This window comes from Rissa tridactyla, chromosome 12 (genome assembly GCF_028500815.1).
Source record: "Rissa tridactyla isolate bRisTri1 chromosome 12, bRisTri1.patW.cur.20221130, whole genome shotgun sequence".
Classification (NCBI taxonomy): domain Eukaryota; kingdom Metazoa; phylum Chordata; class Aves; order Charadriiformes; family Laridae; genus Rissa; species Rissa tridactyla.
Genome location: NC_071477.1, coordinates 8659196 through 8671581, shown reverse-complemented (window position 1 = coordinate 8671581; position 12386 = coordinate 8659196). Strand labels below are relative to the sequence as shown.

Below are 12386 nucleotides of genomic sequence, written 5' to 3'. Positions count from 1 at the left end.
AAGACTGAAAATCTGGGGTACTGTTCTAGTCTTTTAATTTGGTCCCAAGGCAGAAATTAAAGCCAGAGTATCAGGTCAGGTGTTCGCGTTCTCAGCCCTTAGCTGTGGAGTTTCCAGGTTAAGTGACTTAGATTTTCCTGTTGCTGAATAAAGCTAAAATCCTGTGTGCCATATATTTGCTCATCATAAAATGTTCTCTCCTAGCCAGTAACAGCTTCTTTGTTGGCGAAGCCTGTCTGGTTTATGAGCTTCCCAGCCTTTGTACAGTGTACTGGGAGTTAAGAACTTCCACATGGCGCTCGCTCTGAGGCTTTTCTGAATAAGAAAGGCAAAGCGCTTGCTCCATGTCCAACAAATGCACCAAATATGGTTTGAATTCTCTGTTTTTAAATGCAAAGGATAATATTGATTTTGTTAAGGTAAATGTCTTTAATTGTACGCTATATAAACTCGACTCTTACTGAGACATAATGGGCTCTGGGCATTCTTCCAGCACAGCAGTATGGAAACGCATCTTTTAGTGTCTCCAGTAGAGAAATGCAGAATTAAGATTTTCAATGAGCAAAACCTAAATGGAGTACATTTCCCAGTCTCTAAAAAGCATATACTGATGCAGATGGATATTTACACAGATGTAAATTAATGCTGTAAAAAGGAGAAAACTCTGTGGAGTACCTGTTGATGTGGAGTGGTTAGTGCTTTTTATTGGGATGGTTCTGGTGGGAATAGAAAATTAAATGAGGGGAAATAGACAGTAAGAGAAAGCTAAGAAGTTCATAAAATTGTCACTGTATGACTCAATCGATCTCATCGACAGACACTGCATGGGATCTTGAGCCAAAGGGGCACTGGGCATTTCATTCACAAAGTACTCCCTTCTCTGAAATCCTTACACACCTCCCGTTTGTGAGTATTTAGGAGAGTGATGAGGACAAGACAACTATTGAGTGCGTGACTCACCCACTTGATATTAGTTTAGCAAAGGTGATAAAGGTATTTAAGAATAGACCAAAAGAATAGACCAAACACTCATGCAGCAGATGATATCCTTTTGTTTATTGCTAAACTACCATAGTACAGGCAATATATAAAAATATTTTACAGATAGCAAAAAAAATATTACATTGGAGGTTAACAATGTTGTTGTAGGAATGTGAATGATATAAACCCCTTTTCAATTCTTGAAGTTAGGCTTTTGAACAAACAGTTTGATTAAAAGGACATCTGTTAGGATGATTTGAGTGACAGTTGCTCACTCGTGTATCTATTAACATACGGTCTTACCCGAACGAGAGGGATCACTTCGTAATTACACACATGCGCACACATACACACATACAACGCGTAAGTCCCAGTTAGGCCACAGTTACTAAGACTGAGCTGTACCTTGATCCTCTGTTCCCAGGTCTCACCACAGAGCTTGTGTGGTAAGGTACTGATCAGCATCAGTGAGATGATGGCAGTTTAATCCTGGAATAAGTGATTATTCCAACAACACGTCTGTGGATTTCTGGGCTATTACAAACACGTACAGCATTATTCATTTTTGTGACTCAATCATTCTAGAGCTTTCTACCCAATTTTGCTATTTTATGAGAGTTATTGAACAGAAACTCAAAATACTAACTTTTCCCCAGATAACCACTCGTTTGCAGCCTATATGATCTTTTACAGTACCAGCACCTTCATTTGAAATTTATTGCAATATGGGTCAGGTACCAATTTATTTTTTTTTGTACCCCAGGAACGATGAAAATGGCTAAACGAATCTTAAACAGACCATAGTAGATGAGATAGGTACTGACTGGGGGTTAAACAGATTGCTATCGGCTGTCACCCACTGCAGTTATAAAGTAGCAGACATTAGAAAAGACCGATGTCAATCTTATGGAAAATGTTCAAAAAAGGTGGATTATTCATTCTGAACTGAGATTAATAAAGAATTATAACTTTCCACGTGTGATGACAGATAGATGCCTTACATTTACAGGTAAGAAATCATTGCAATGTAAACGATGAGGAAAACAGTTGATTTCTGGAGAATTTACAATTCACCCAGTCTAAACCTAACATTGGCGTCTCTTTGTATTGCACAGGAATACGTAATATAAATAACGAACACTCAGAATTGCAGATAAACCGGAACATCAGATGACTTTAAGTGGTGAAAAATTTATGAAGATCTGAATCAGTTTAAGATTTGGAATTAAAAGAGTCATTTTCTTGAATCCCATCTGGCAGATAATTGCTCCCTATTAAGTAGCAATTTGGAAAGAAATGCAGGGGAAAAAGTCAGATTGAAATATTTAGAAACATATTTCTGAAGTGTTTAAAGCTGTCTTTGAAGTCTTTGGAAAATGTATCAATTACATCTTTTCTTAGGACAATAACAATTCAACAACAATTGCATAGAAAATTAATACACTCAGAAAATGAAAATTGATCCTTTATAAATACTATCCTTAATTCAAAAGGTGTTGCATATTTGGTCAGACGAAAAGCATAGACACTTTTTTGCAAAGATACGGATTACAAAATATACTTTAAAAAAACATGCTAGCTAATTTGAGAACTGTTTTAGATATGTTATGAAGCAGCAGCATTTTATACAATAGAGAATAACATAGTGCTGGTTTTGGAAATATTCTACATTCAGAAAATGCTGTATTCCTACGAGAAGAATGGAAGTGATACATATTTACATGGATACAAATAAAGCAAGTGCAAAAACCATGGCTCTTCTACATTCTTTCTACCAATAAAAACACATACATTAGACACTTTCATTCCACTGCTGTTGTTCAGGTCTTACATTTTGCTCATTCTCATGGAGAAAAACAAAAACGGGACTTCATATTTCATTGCAAGGATCTTCACGAGCAATTACTTTCCTGGCAAACTGTACTTCCAGCACTCATAACTGACAAAAAAAATCTTCCTGATATCTGTCCACTCCCATTCCACTCTCGGACTGTTTATATATCATGAACGATGATTTTATTCTACGTATTCATATATTTGATGCAGAAGTTTATCAAAGCTCATCCTGTATTTGCAGCCAAAGCTTGGATGGAAAAATGGAAGTTAAAAAACGCACACACATACAAAAACGAAAGAGATGATGAACTTTGAGTTCCAATGAGCCCCATGCACTTCTCATGGTATAACTTTGATGGAAAATGCATTAGAGTTGTTCACCCTGTAGACAATATATTTGGAGGCCTTTGGTACAATGGCAGGAAGGCACTGTGGTGAAACATTCAGATAACTGAGGAAAGACAGAATTTCCTCATGTGCAAATATGGCTATCTTCCAGATAAAGTGAGAACAAATTACTCACAAAATGGTATTAACTCTTCCAAGGTTAAGCTAATGCTTCTACAGAAAGAGAGCAAGTTGTATTAAGTAACAAAATATTAATACTGGAAAAACACTGCTCAGCAAGAACAGGAAATAATTTAGTACTGTGTATTTTGAAGTTCTTCAGCCTAGCTATATAATTTTAACATATCAGTTTTCTTTTTAAAAAGAAACAACAAAGCGTAAAGCGATGGCCGAGGATACACCTTTTCTCCGGAAATAAATATAAAGTTGGTTAAAGCTGTATTATTTAACTAACAGTTGCAAGTGAAAGCGGAGAGAGTAGCACAGCCTGACCTCATGTAGCTGTAAATAAAACCACTAAAATGTAGTCTATATTATATACATCTCATGAACCCTCGCTCCAGTAGCTGGCTTCATGTGCCTGCCGAGGGCTGGCTGACTGGAGCCAATTACAGGAGCGCGACCCAAGTTTGTAACAAGGTGTGTGTGCATTCACATATAATCATATGTACATAATATAACCATATATATCTGTGTATACATGGTTATATTATATAAATATATATGTATGTGCACCTACACAAACACACATACAGATTAATATTTACGCATTAAAAATGAGGAAGAAATACAGCTATTGCAAGCACGAGTAAACACTTGTAGCACATTTAAAAAAAAAAATATCCTCTCCCCCCCTCGCTATAGCAAAGTGCCTGAAGGAACACATAAGAGCAGTGGAAATCTTACCCTTCAGTTAAAGAGCACGTGTTTCATGGAGCATCCTGCAAAGCAGCTTTGATGGAGCATTGCAGGGGCTCAGGGGTTTGCCTGCCTGGGTCCCTTTGAACACTGAAAAGCCTTTGCTATGCGTCCACATTTTTCTTGCCTGCTATACACGTGTGCCTTCTAGTAAAAAGGGGAGAAAGATGCTTAAAAGATGAATGGGGGACAGTGGCAAAAAAAAAAATAAAATAAAATAAAAATCAGTCTGCATCATGACATGCATAGTGCAGTGGCTCATGGCAGGAGAAGGTTGCTGGTGGATTTGGTGAGCGGGTATCTGACTTCTTTGAGAGCAGCCGTTCAGCTGTATACAGAAGACTATTGACAAGCAGTTGCTATGGACAAGCACCAAATAAGCAGCAGTATTTTTAGACTACGTCAGTGCGTCTACGGATTTGAAAAGTAGTTCATGTTCTTCTTTTTGATATTTTATTTAAAATCCCCAGCAGGAGAAAAATTTTTGTGATTTATTTGGGGATTTTTCATTTTCTGTGAATGGGGTTTTGGTTTGTGGTTGTTTTTTTTTTTTTAAATTTCTCCTATACTTTACAGGTTGGCTCAGGGAAAAAACAGATGGCCATGTTTGGTACTTCCAAGCGTTAATTCTGTGAAACTGGGAGACGTGGTTAGTCTGTTCTTTTGCTCAGCTGCATCAAAGAGCTTCTGACAGGCAACTTTTGTGCTGAGGAATGTTTTCAAAATTGTCCAAAACATCAGAGTGCATTAAAAATCCATAATATGTGTCAGATTCTGGCAAACTGGCAGTTTTAAAGCAATCCAAAATAGCTTATTTGAGGCATGTAAGCCAGTCGAAGTTCTATACAAGGGCTGTTTAACAATCAATAATTCCCCTGCAGAGAAGTCATTTCAGCTAGTCCCAGCTTCAGTTTTGTTTCTGTAAAAGTAGTAATAAAAAAGGCCATTTTCACTGCTGCAGGTAACAGGCTGAGGCTTGGTTATCTCAACATTTGTACCAACACACCATGTGGAATTCACAATATGGGCACCAGGATGAGGCATTCTTGGCCAGTGACGTTTTGGTGTTGCTGAAATGGGATACAGGGGACTCGTTTTGTGACAAAAGGTTTGAATCTCACAAAGTGGACCAATGCCTGCTACCACTCACTCGCTGTCTTACACTACTGCTGCCAGTGTGTGTTAGCAGTACTTCAAGGGGAAAAAAGAGGCAAACTCCCCAAGCTGCATTATTACTGTCATTAATGCGTTATTAATGTCCAAGGTTATAGGTGAGATGTAGGTCAGGTGTTCTGGAAAGCCTAATGCTTCTAACTCTAAAACTGAAGATCTTGCAGAGTTAAAGTGCCAGCTTTTAGTGACAGAAAATACATTCTTCTCAATACACCTGAAAAGATTCCTCTTGAACTGAGCACATACTCTGCAGGGTTTGTGCAAGATCTTTCTTGCAATATGGGGGAACCAATTATGCAGCTGCTCTCCAGGTTTGCTATATTCATGTAACCTAATTCCTGCTGTGAGCATGCGGACACGTTGGTGTTTAGCAAAGTTTACTGTGAAACAACTGAGAACAGGATAGATTCACTGTGCTCTAGAACAGAGATCAGGCTCTGCACTCTTAAAAATATCGTGTTCCTCATTTACAAAACCAGAAAAGATTACTACATATCTCCTACAATATTACGGCTATTTTTTACTGTACATTGATTATCCACTCACAATGCCTTTTCATCACACTGTGGTAGCAATGACACATCAAAATGTTACAAACTTTCTAGCTGTACAACTGCAGATGGCAGCGGTTATCTCTTATCATGATAAGCCTGCGGCAGTACAGCATATTCTAACACATGAAGCAAAACATAACAAAGATACTAACTCACGTGGAAATTTCACCTTTCCAGAAATTGCTGGTAGCTTTGCAAAGCTAAAGAGACACGGTGAATATAAGTAAGTGTATACTTTTTCTGGAACATATGGTTTCTGTAAGATGCAAGTCTTTTCCTCTGCAGCTTGTGTGGTTAAATGTTACAGCTGCTAAATGAGATAAGTTATGAGCCAATAGCAGGTTCTATATGAAAAGAAACAGCAACAATTTATTAGAGAGAAAATATCTAAGATGTGTTCATACACTGACTAAATATTAATACGAATCAAACATAAAATCTTTGGATTTACTGTGACTCCTATATATTAATCTCTGTTTTATCTGGGTTTCTTTTACCTTGGGACAGGTGCTAGAACTGCGGAATTGCTCTTTTCACTGGTTCTCTGTGAGCATCCTTCTCCTTCAAATTCCTATCCAGTCTGACAAGAACAATGAAGAAAACTCCGGGATTCAGCTGACATCTACTGTTTGAAACACTGATCACAGTGCTCAGAGTCAGAAAAAAAAAATGGCTTTTGATCCCAGGTCGGATAAAGGCTGAGCAAGCTTGGATTGCCTCAGTTTCCTACAACGATAAAATGTCTCAAAAGTGCTTTGAGACCTGGAGGGCAAGTCATTGTTAGCAAACTGCAAAACGTCGTTATTCTTTTATGGAATATATTACTCTTTCTTCCCCCGTTTCCCACCCCACCCAAATAAGCACTAATATATAACCTCCCTTGCTTTGTGCGGTGTTCAGGAGTGACATCTCGCTTCTCCCTTATTACCAAGATAGATCGATACATAGACAGATATTTTGCAGCAGGCTTGAAGAGTTTCCTCAGACAGATGCTCTGTTATATGAGAACAATACAGTCTTTGGACGAAAGGAAGGGTGTCCTTCTCGATGTTTACAGAGAGAGGTGGCGAGTTGCTTAGTCAAGGCTGTCAGCTCGATGCCAATACATTGTTCCTTGCATTGAATTGGTGCCTTGAGATGAACAGTTAAGGAAGCGTGAGGTTGCAGGGGCATTGGAAGGATCTAAGAGGTCAGTTATGGAAGGATTCGGTAAAAGTTGTCTCTTCTATGTCTGATTTCTGGCAGGGAGTCCAGAAAATTCCTTCCTGATAATTTCGTTAACTGTGAAATAAAAGAAAGAGGAAGAAATGTTAGAGCACTTTCAAAATCACAAAAAGTAAATGCAATCCTTGAGCAGTTTGCTGTTAAGCTGAAAACATCCCCTCTGTATTCATAACAAAATGTTATTAAAACCTAAAACTTTAAGTCCTATTTACCCAGACTACATATTTTTGGAAGGCAAGGGGGAAGGAGCGGAGAGAGGGGGTTTACACTGTGTTCAGCATGCTTCAACTACCATAAAAGCACAACTGAGAAGCTGTACCAAGCGTCCAGTACACGCTACAGCCCTTACGTACGCAACACTTTCCCTCTTTCACAGACATTTGCTTTACCTCGGTTAAAAACCATAAATATCTGTAAGTATCTGAGCATTTTAATAGTCTCGCTAGGTTGAAATAAGAATATGTTGAACAGAGAAAGGTCAGATTTCGAGGAAATATTATGGACAGTGCTGAAAACACAGAGACTGCAGTTCAGGTCAAAAAGTGTTGGCTTTTTTGTGTTTGGGTTTTGGTTTTTTTGAGGGGGGCAGGGGGGGATGTTACATCTTGCTGTAGACTCTATTTGCCCTACAGTTTTGTTATAGTTTGTTTGTAGATTGTAGCATAAGCAAACTTCCATGCATCGCTACGATACTCTAGGAGACTGGGACAGGCTTGTTAATAAAGCTCAAGAGAAGACAGAAGAACTTTGTTATCTGTTTAAAATCAGAACAATATTACATATTATATATAACAGCCATTCTCTCCCGTCTACCTTTCACACTTGTTTGCCTAAAGCCTTTGGTACCTCCCAGAACACTAATTCTCTCTCTAGGCTGCACTTGTATTAGGAGACACATGATGTGCCAAACTCCAGCACTGCCTGTTTTGGGGCTCCATTTCACATGCAGCTCCTTGGTGCCGTATTCACCAAGGGGGTCCGCGGTTCAGAAACTCTTTATCTACTTTGACAAATTTGCAGTAAAATCAAAGGTTTCAGACCCCAGATCTAAATGATTTCTCCTCATTAATATTTAAAGACTGGACAAGGACTAAATCAAACCAAACACGACCCTCACCCAAGACTGATTAATCCTCAGGTATGCAGCTGCAAGGCTCCCCCATATTTAGGCCCATTTCTAACAGATGTTTATGAAAAAAAATTAATTGACATAGTATTTCACCACTTCCCACAATTAAAAAAAAATGGCACCCAGTCTCTTATTGTCTGTGGGAAGGGGAACACATGATTTAATTTTTAATGTTTGACTAGTAGTTTGAAAGCTCCCTCCACTCTACATGCAATGGAATTTATCTCTGAGAAAGTAAAAAAAAATCTATGTTTTATGCAAAGCTCCATGTTATTACTGTACAGATGTCTGCTGTGGTGGGCTATACTCCTCAAGGACTAAGTATTTGCCCTGAGCACAGCACAGGTGCTTGATGGTAGGAGCAAAGAGACAGCCCTCCATGTTTCCAGGTACAGGAAACTCTCCTGAAGGAACCCCATAGCCTGTGCCACACAAGGCTATTTCCATCCCTCCGTCTCAAAAATCCCACCGTTAACAGCTCAGAGTTTAGCTCTTTCTAATTTCAGCCAGGAAATGCCTGATTTCAACCACACTGGTGCCTCTTGGAGAAGACATGGGCAAAAAAGCATGGCTGACAGCAGAACCTCCTGTCCTCTCCTACTGCCCAACTTTCTACCTCCCACCCACACCTGGTAGCTTCTACCAGCCTTTTGGGTGAATTCTTGCAAATAAAGCACGTGTGGGGTGTATTTGGTGTGTTGCTGCTCTGCAGTGCAAGCAAGCAACCAGTGGGAGGTGAGGTTGGTCCACTTTCAGGCAAAAAACCTCCTCCAGCTCAGTTAGAAGGGCTTCCTGTTTGCTCTACCCAGGAAATGAGAGGAGCAGGTCTTCAATGGAAATTTTTCACAGCCTCAGCTAAAAATAGCAGTGAGGTAAAAGAAGTGGGCACCCACTCTTACAGGGTCATTTCCTTTCTAAAAGCAAGTAGGCCGAGACTGCAGGCCGATTTATTTATCGACACATTTGTTTGAGCAGCCAGCGTACCAAAAATACCGTGTACGAGTTTCCTTTCATTTAATACAACCACCACTTGTGGAAATACTGTAGCCAACAGTCATCTTCATCTAGGAAGGGTTAAATACTAAGTGAAAAATGAGCAGATAATTAAATGGAGTTTACTAAACCTACAGTCTTTTGAGGAGTCCATTTTTGGTTCTGTTTCCCAGCCTGAGCTCTAGGCAAAGTGAAATCTGTGGTGCAGCACCAGCAGACCCCGAGCCCAGAGCCTGGCCAGTGCGGGGACCTCCGCTCGCCAGCTCCAGGCAGGTTGGACGGTGCGGTGAAGGGCTTAGCCTGCAAACTTCACTTTCCTTCCTGCATGCTGCAGGGGAGGTCAGCCGTGGGGTTTGCGGGCTGAGGTTACAGGGGGCCTACAATCTGAAAGAGCTAAAAAGCTGTGGGGAACAGTATGAAACATTAACGCTGTAGCTGAGCTGCAGGACCGTGCTTGGGTGCAGTTGGGCTCTCTCTGCGTGAGCTCTTACAGGTGGGAAACTGGATTTTTGTTTTAAGCATCTGAATGACAAGGGAGCTTCCTCTTACTAGTTGGCCTCAATGTCCTGTAGTCACCCTGAATTTCACCAAAATCCATGTGGTGAGGGGAGATAGGTGCGGTCTAGGTTGGGCAACACTAATCTGGGAGCTCTAAGGGAAAGACGTGTAAGTCAATGATTGTCTCAGCACAAAAAGTCCTAATCTACAACCAGAGTGCCTAAATCTAATAAGTACATAAGTGTTACAAGAATGGACCCCAAGGCCAGTATCTCCCAGCTTGGCGCCACCTCCAGAGTGAGTTTAGTGAAATCACACATCTTTGGTGATCTGCTCCAGATTTGAGAGCATGTGGATCTGGATCCACGTGTAATCTCAGTGACTTGGGTTTCAATAGTAGGTTGAACAAAATCAGCGACCTGAGACATATCTAAACTTCAGAGGAAGCTGAGACCATGTGCTGAACTCACTATTCTGAACTCCCATTTATTTTTTTGGTAGCATGGTTAAAATGTATCTCAAGTATCAGTTCTCATTATTTGCTCATTTCTAGCAGAGAGGAAATGGAGATGATGTGATTAATAAATAAAATATTGTTATTTAAGGTGCCTGGCCTGTGGCAGCTCTGTAGCACAGTGCTATTGATCCATTTAATGAGAGAGAACTGATTAAATGGGGCCATGAGGACATATGCCAAGATAATGAAAGATTAAATAATAAAAAAGGATATTGAAATTACAGCTGACGTCATCCATCCAGACCAAGGAAATGCCTAGTTAGGCCTGAATCCCTTCAGCATATCCTCTGTTAGATACTGCTGTTGTACGAATATTACAGCCCCAGTACTGAGAGATCCCCAAGTTAGCTGAATGCGAAAGGCTGGCCGAAGTCATGGGAGAATGTCTGCGTTCTTCTAATCACTCAGCTTTGATGGGTTAGAGTCAGTCTCTCAGGCTCCAGTCCTCAAAGACATTTAAGACTCTAATTCACATCCTCTCAGATAGAAATCTGGAGTGTATTCACTTGCGGGATGATAGTGGGTTGTATTAAATACCGAGCTTCAACTAGTAGTCCAGAGACAGAAAACAGTCTCCAATTTTAGCTGGCAATGAGTCAGGCTCCTTGTAATTGATTATATACACGCACACACACTCATATGCATGCGTACGCACACATTCACACACACATCGGAATAACAACTTTATTAGCGTTATTCCATGTATACATCTGGAATAACACCGATGAAGTCGATGCTGTCACAGCACTATGCCCATGGCAGTGACTGGGGTCTCGTGCCCTTTGGCTCTCATCAGAGGAGGCAAAGTTCAGCTCCAGTGGGCTTCTCCCTGCAGTATTCCATGTTTGCTCCGCCGACGCAGCCAAGAGGCATTTTTACATGCAAAGCAAACACATGACACGCAGGGAGGAACTAACGGCATAACAGGGACTGGGGAGGAAAGCTGAACCCTGAATTTTCAGTGTGCCCTCAAAACGTGACCAGGCAAACCATGGTCCTAACGTGATTCTAGTTGCTGCCTGGAAACAGCAGGATGCTTTAGCTTTAGCCCAGCATGCACAACCCCATCTCTCCTTCCCTGCCCACCAGGCCCCCAGCTACTTCAGGACAGCTCTGTGGTACACAAGTGGAGAAGAAAAAGAATGAAAAAAAAAAATTAAATTAAATTAAGTGAGATTTTAAACCCTTTAAGCCAAATAAAAAGGGGCATGACTTTTTAATTGAAAAAAAATAAATAAAGGTTAAGAGAAACACACAGCTGGAGAAAAGGCAGAAAAGTACCAATTACCTTTCTTTTTGATTGCTTGGATCAAAGATCACAGTCATTCTTTTTCATATAATGTTTTGTATCCAGCTAAGGTGTGTGTCTATCAGCTCTGAAAAAGATTTGCAAAACCATTTTTGAGAAAAAAAGGTAACCTTTGACCTATGTTGCAAGGCCAAATGTTACAGTTTTCAGCTACTCTTTCATTTTGTGGTTTAATTTATTAAAAGGACATTTCAGCATATACAATACATAAGGCAGAACTTAACCGCTGACCTTTCCGTTTGCTCAGATCCAGAACTAGATTTTACTTTTTACCCCTCTTTTCTCAGCTGATAATATCTAAAAATAAGAATGCAAAAAGTACACTCCTAAATTGATCACAAAACATAAGCGAAATGCTGGTAATTTGATCTGAGACTTCAGAGGCACACGAGGTCCATGCTTCTTGTAAGTCAGGTCAAAGACTAGCCACTGCCTTTTGCAAAATTCGGTTATATTATCGTCTTAGTGGCCCAAATAAAACATGACACATTTATGCCAGATCAAAAGTCAGTCCCTTTTAAACAAGAGATCTAACCACAGTGGCCGTGTAAATTAGACTTTGCCTTAATTGTACGGAACAGGAAAGATATGTGCAAAGAAAATACGAAAGTTAGTGTCTTTGCTTCAAACACAAATAAGGTGAATTACTTTTTCTCATAAAATGGCAATATATTAAATTCTGTTTCATTTTTTTTCTGTCTGATCTTTTTAGATTTCTTTTGAATTCATAATGAAAGCATTTGGCACTTCTGCAAAACCATGTGGAAATTAAAAAAAAATCACTGCAATATTAAGGAGAAAAAAGTGTTTCTTAAAAACTAAGTTAGTTTTGAGTGCAAGATTCAGAAGTGTCTTTGCTGCTGGATTTCAGGTCACTATATATAGAAAAGAAATATTTTACTTGGC

At 39.8% G+C, this 12386-nt stretch overlaps 1 protein-coding gene across 6 annotated transcripts in view; it reads right to left on the bottom strand.

The window, feature by feature from the left end:
* Positions 1–1036: 1036 nt before the first annotated feature.
* NFATC2 (nuclear factor of activated T cells 2) overlaps positions 1037–12386 on the bottom strand; it is a 101972-nt gene continuing 90622 nt past the window's right edge. For 5 of the 6 annotated variants that reach the window (XM_054218214.1, XM_054218215.1, XM_054218217.1 and 2 more), the window contains exon 10: positions 1037–7091. In XM_054218214.1, the coding sequence (XP_054074189.1) occupies positions 7036–7091 (56 nt within the window). In that variant the 3' untranslated portion in view covers positions 1037–7035. Of the gene's footprint in view, positions 7092–11459; positions 11548–12386 lie in introns of all 6 variants that reach the window. The other variant, XM_054218213.1, reaches the window with a different exon arrangement.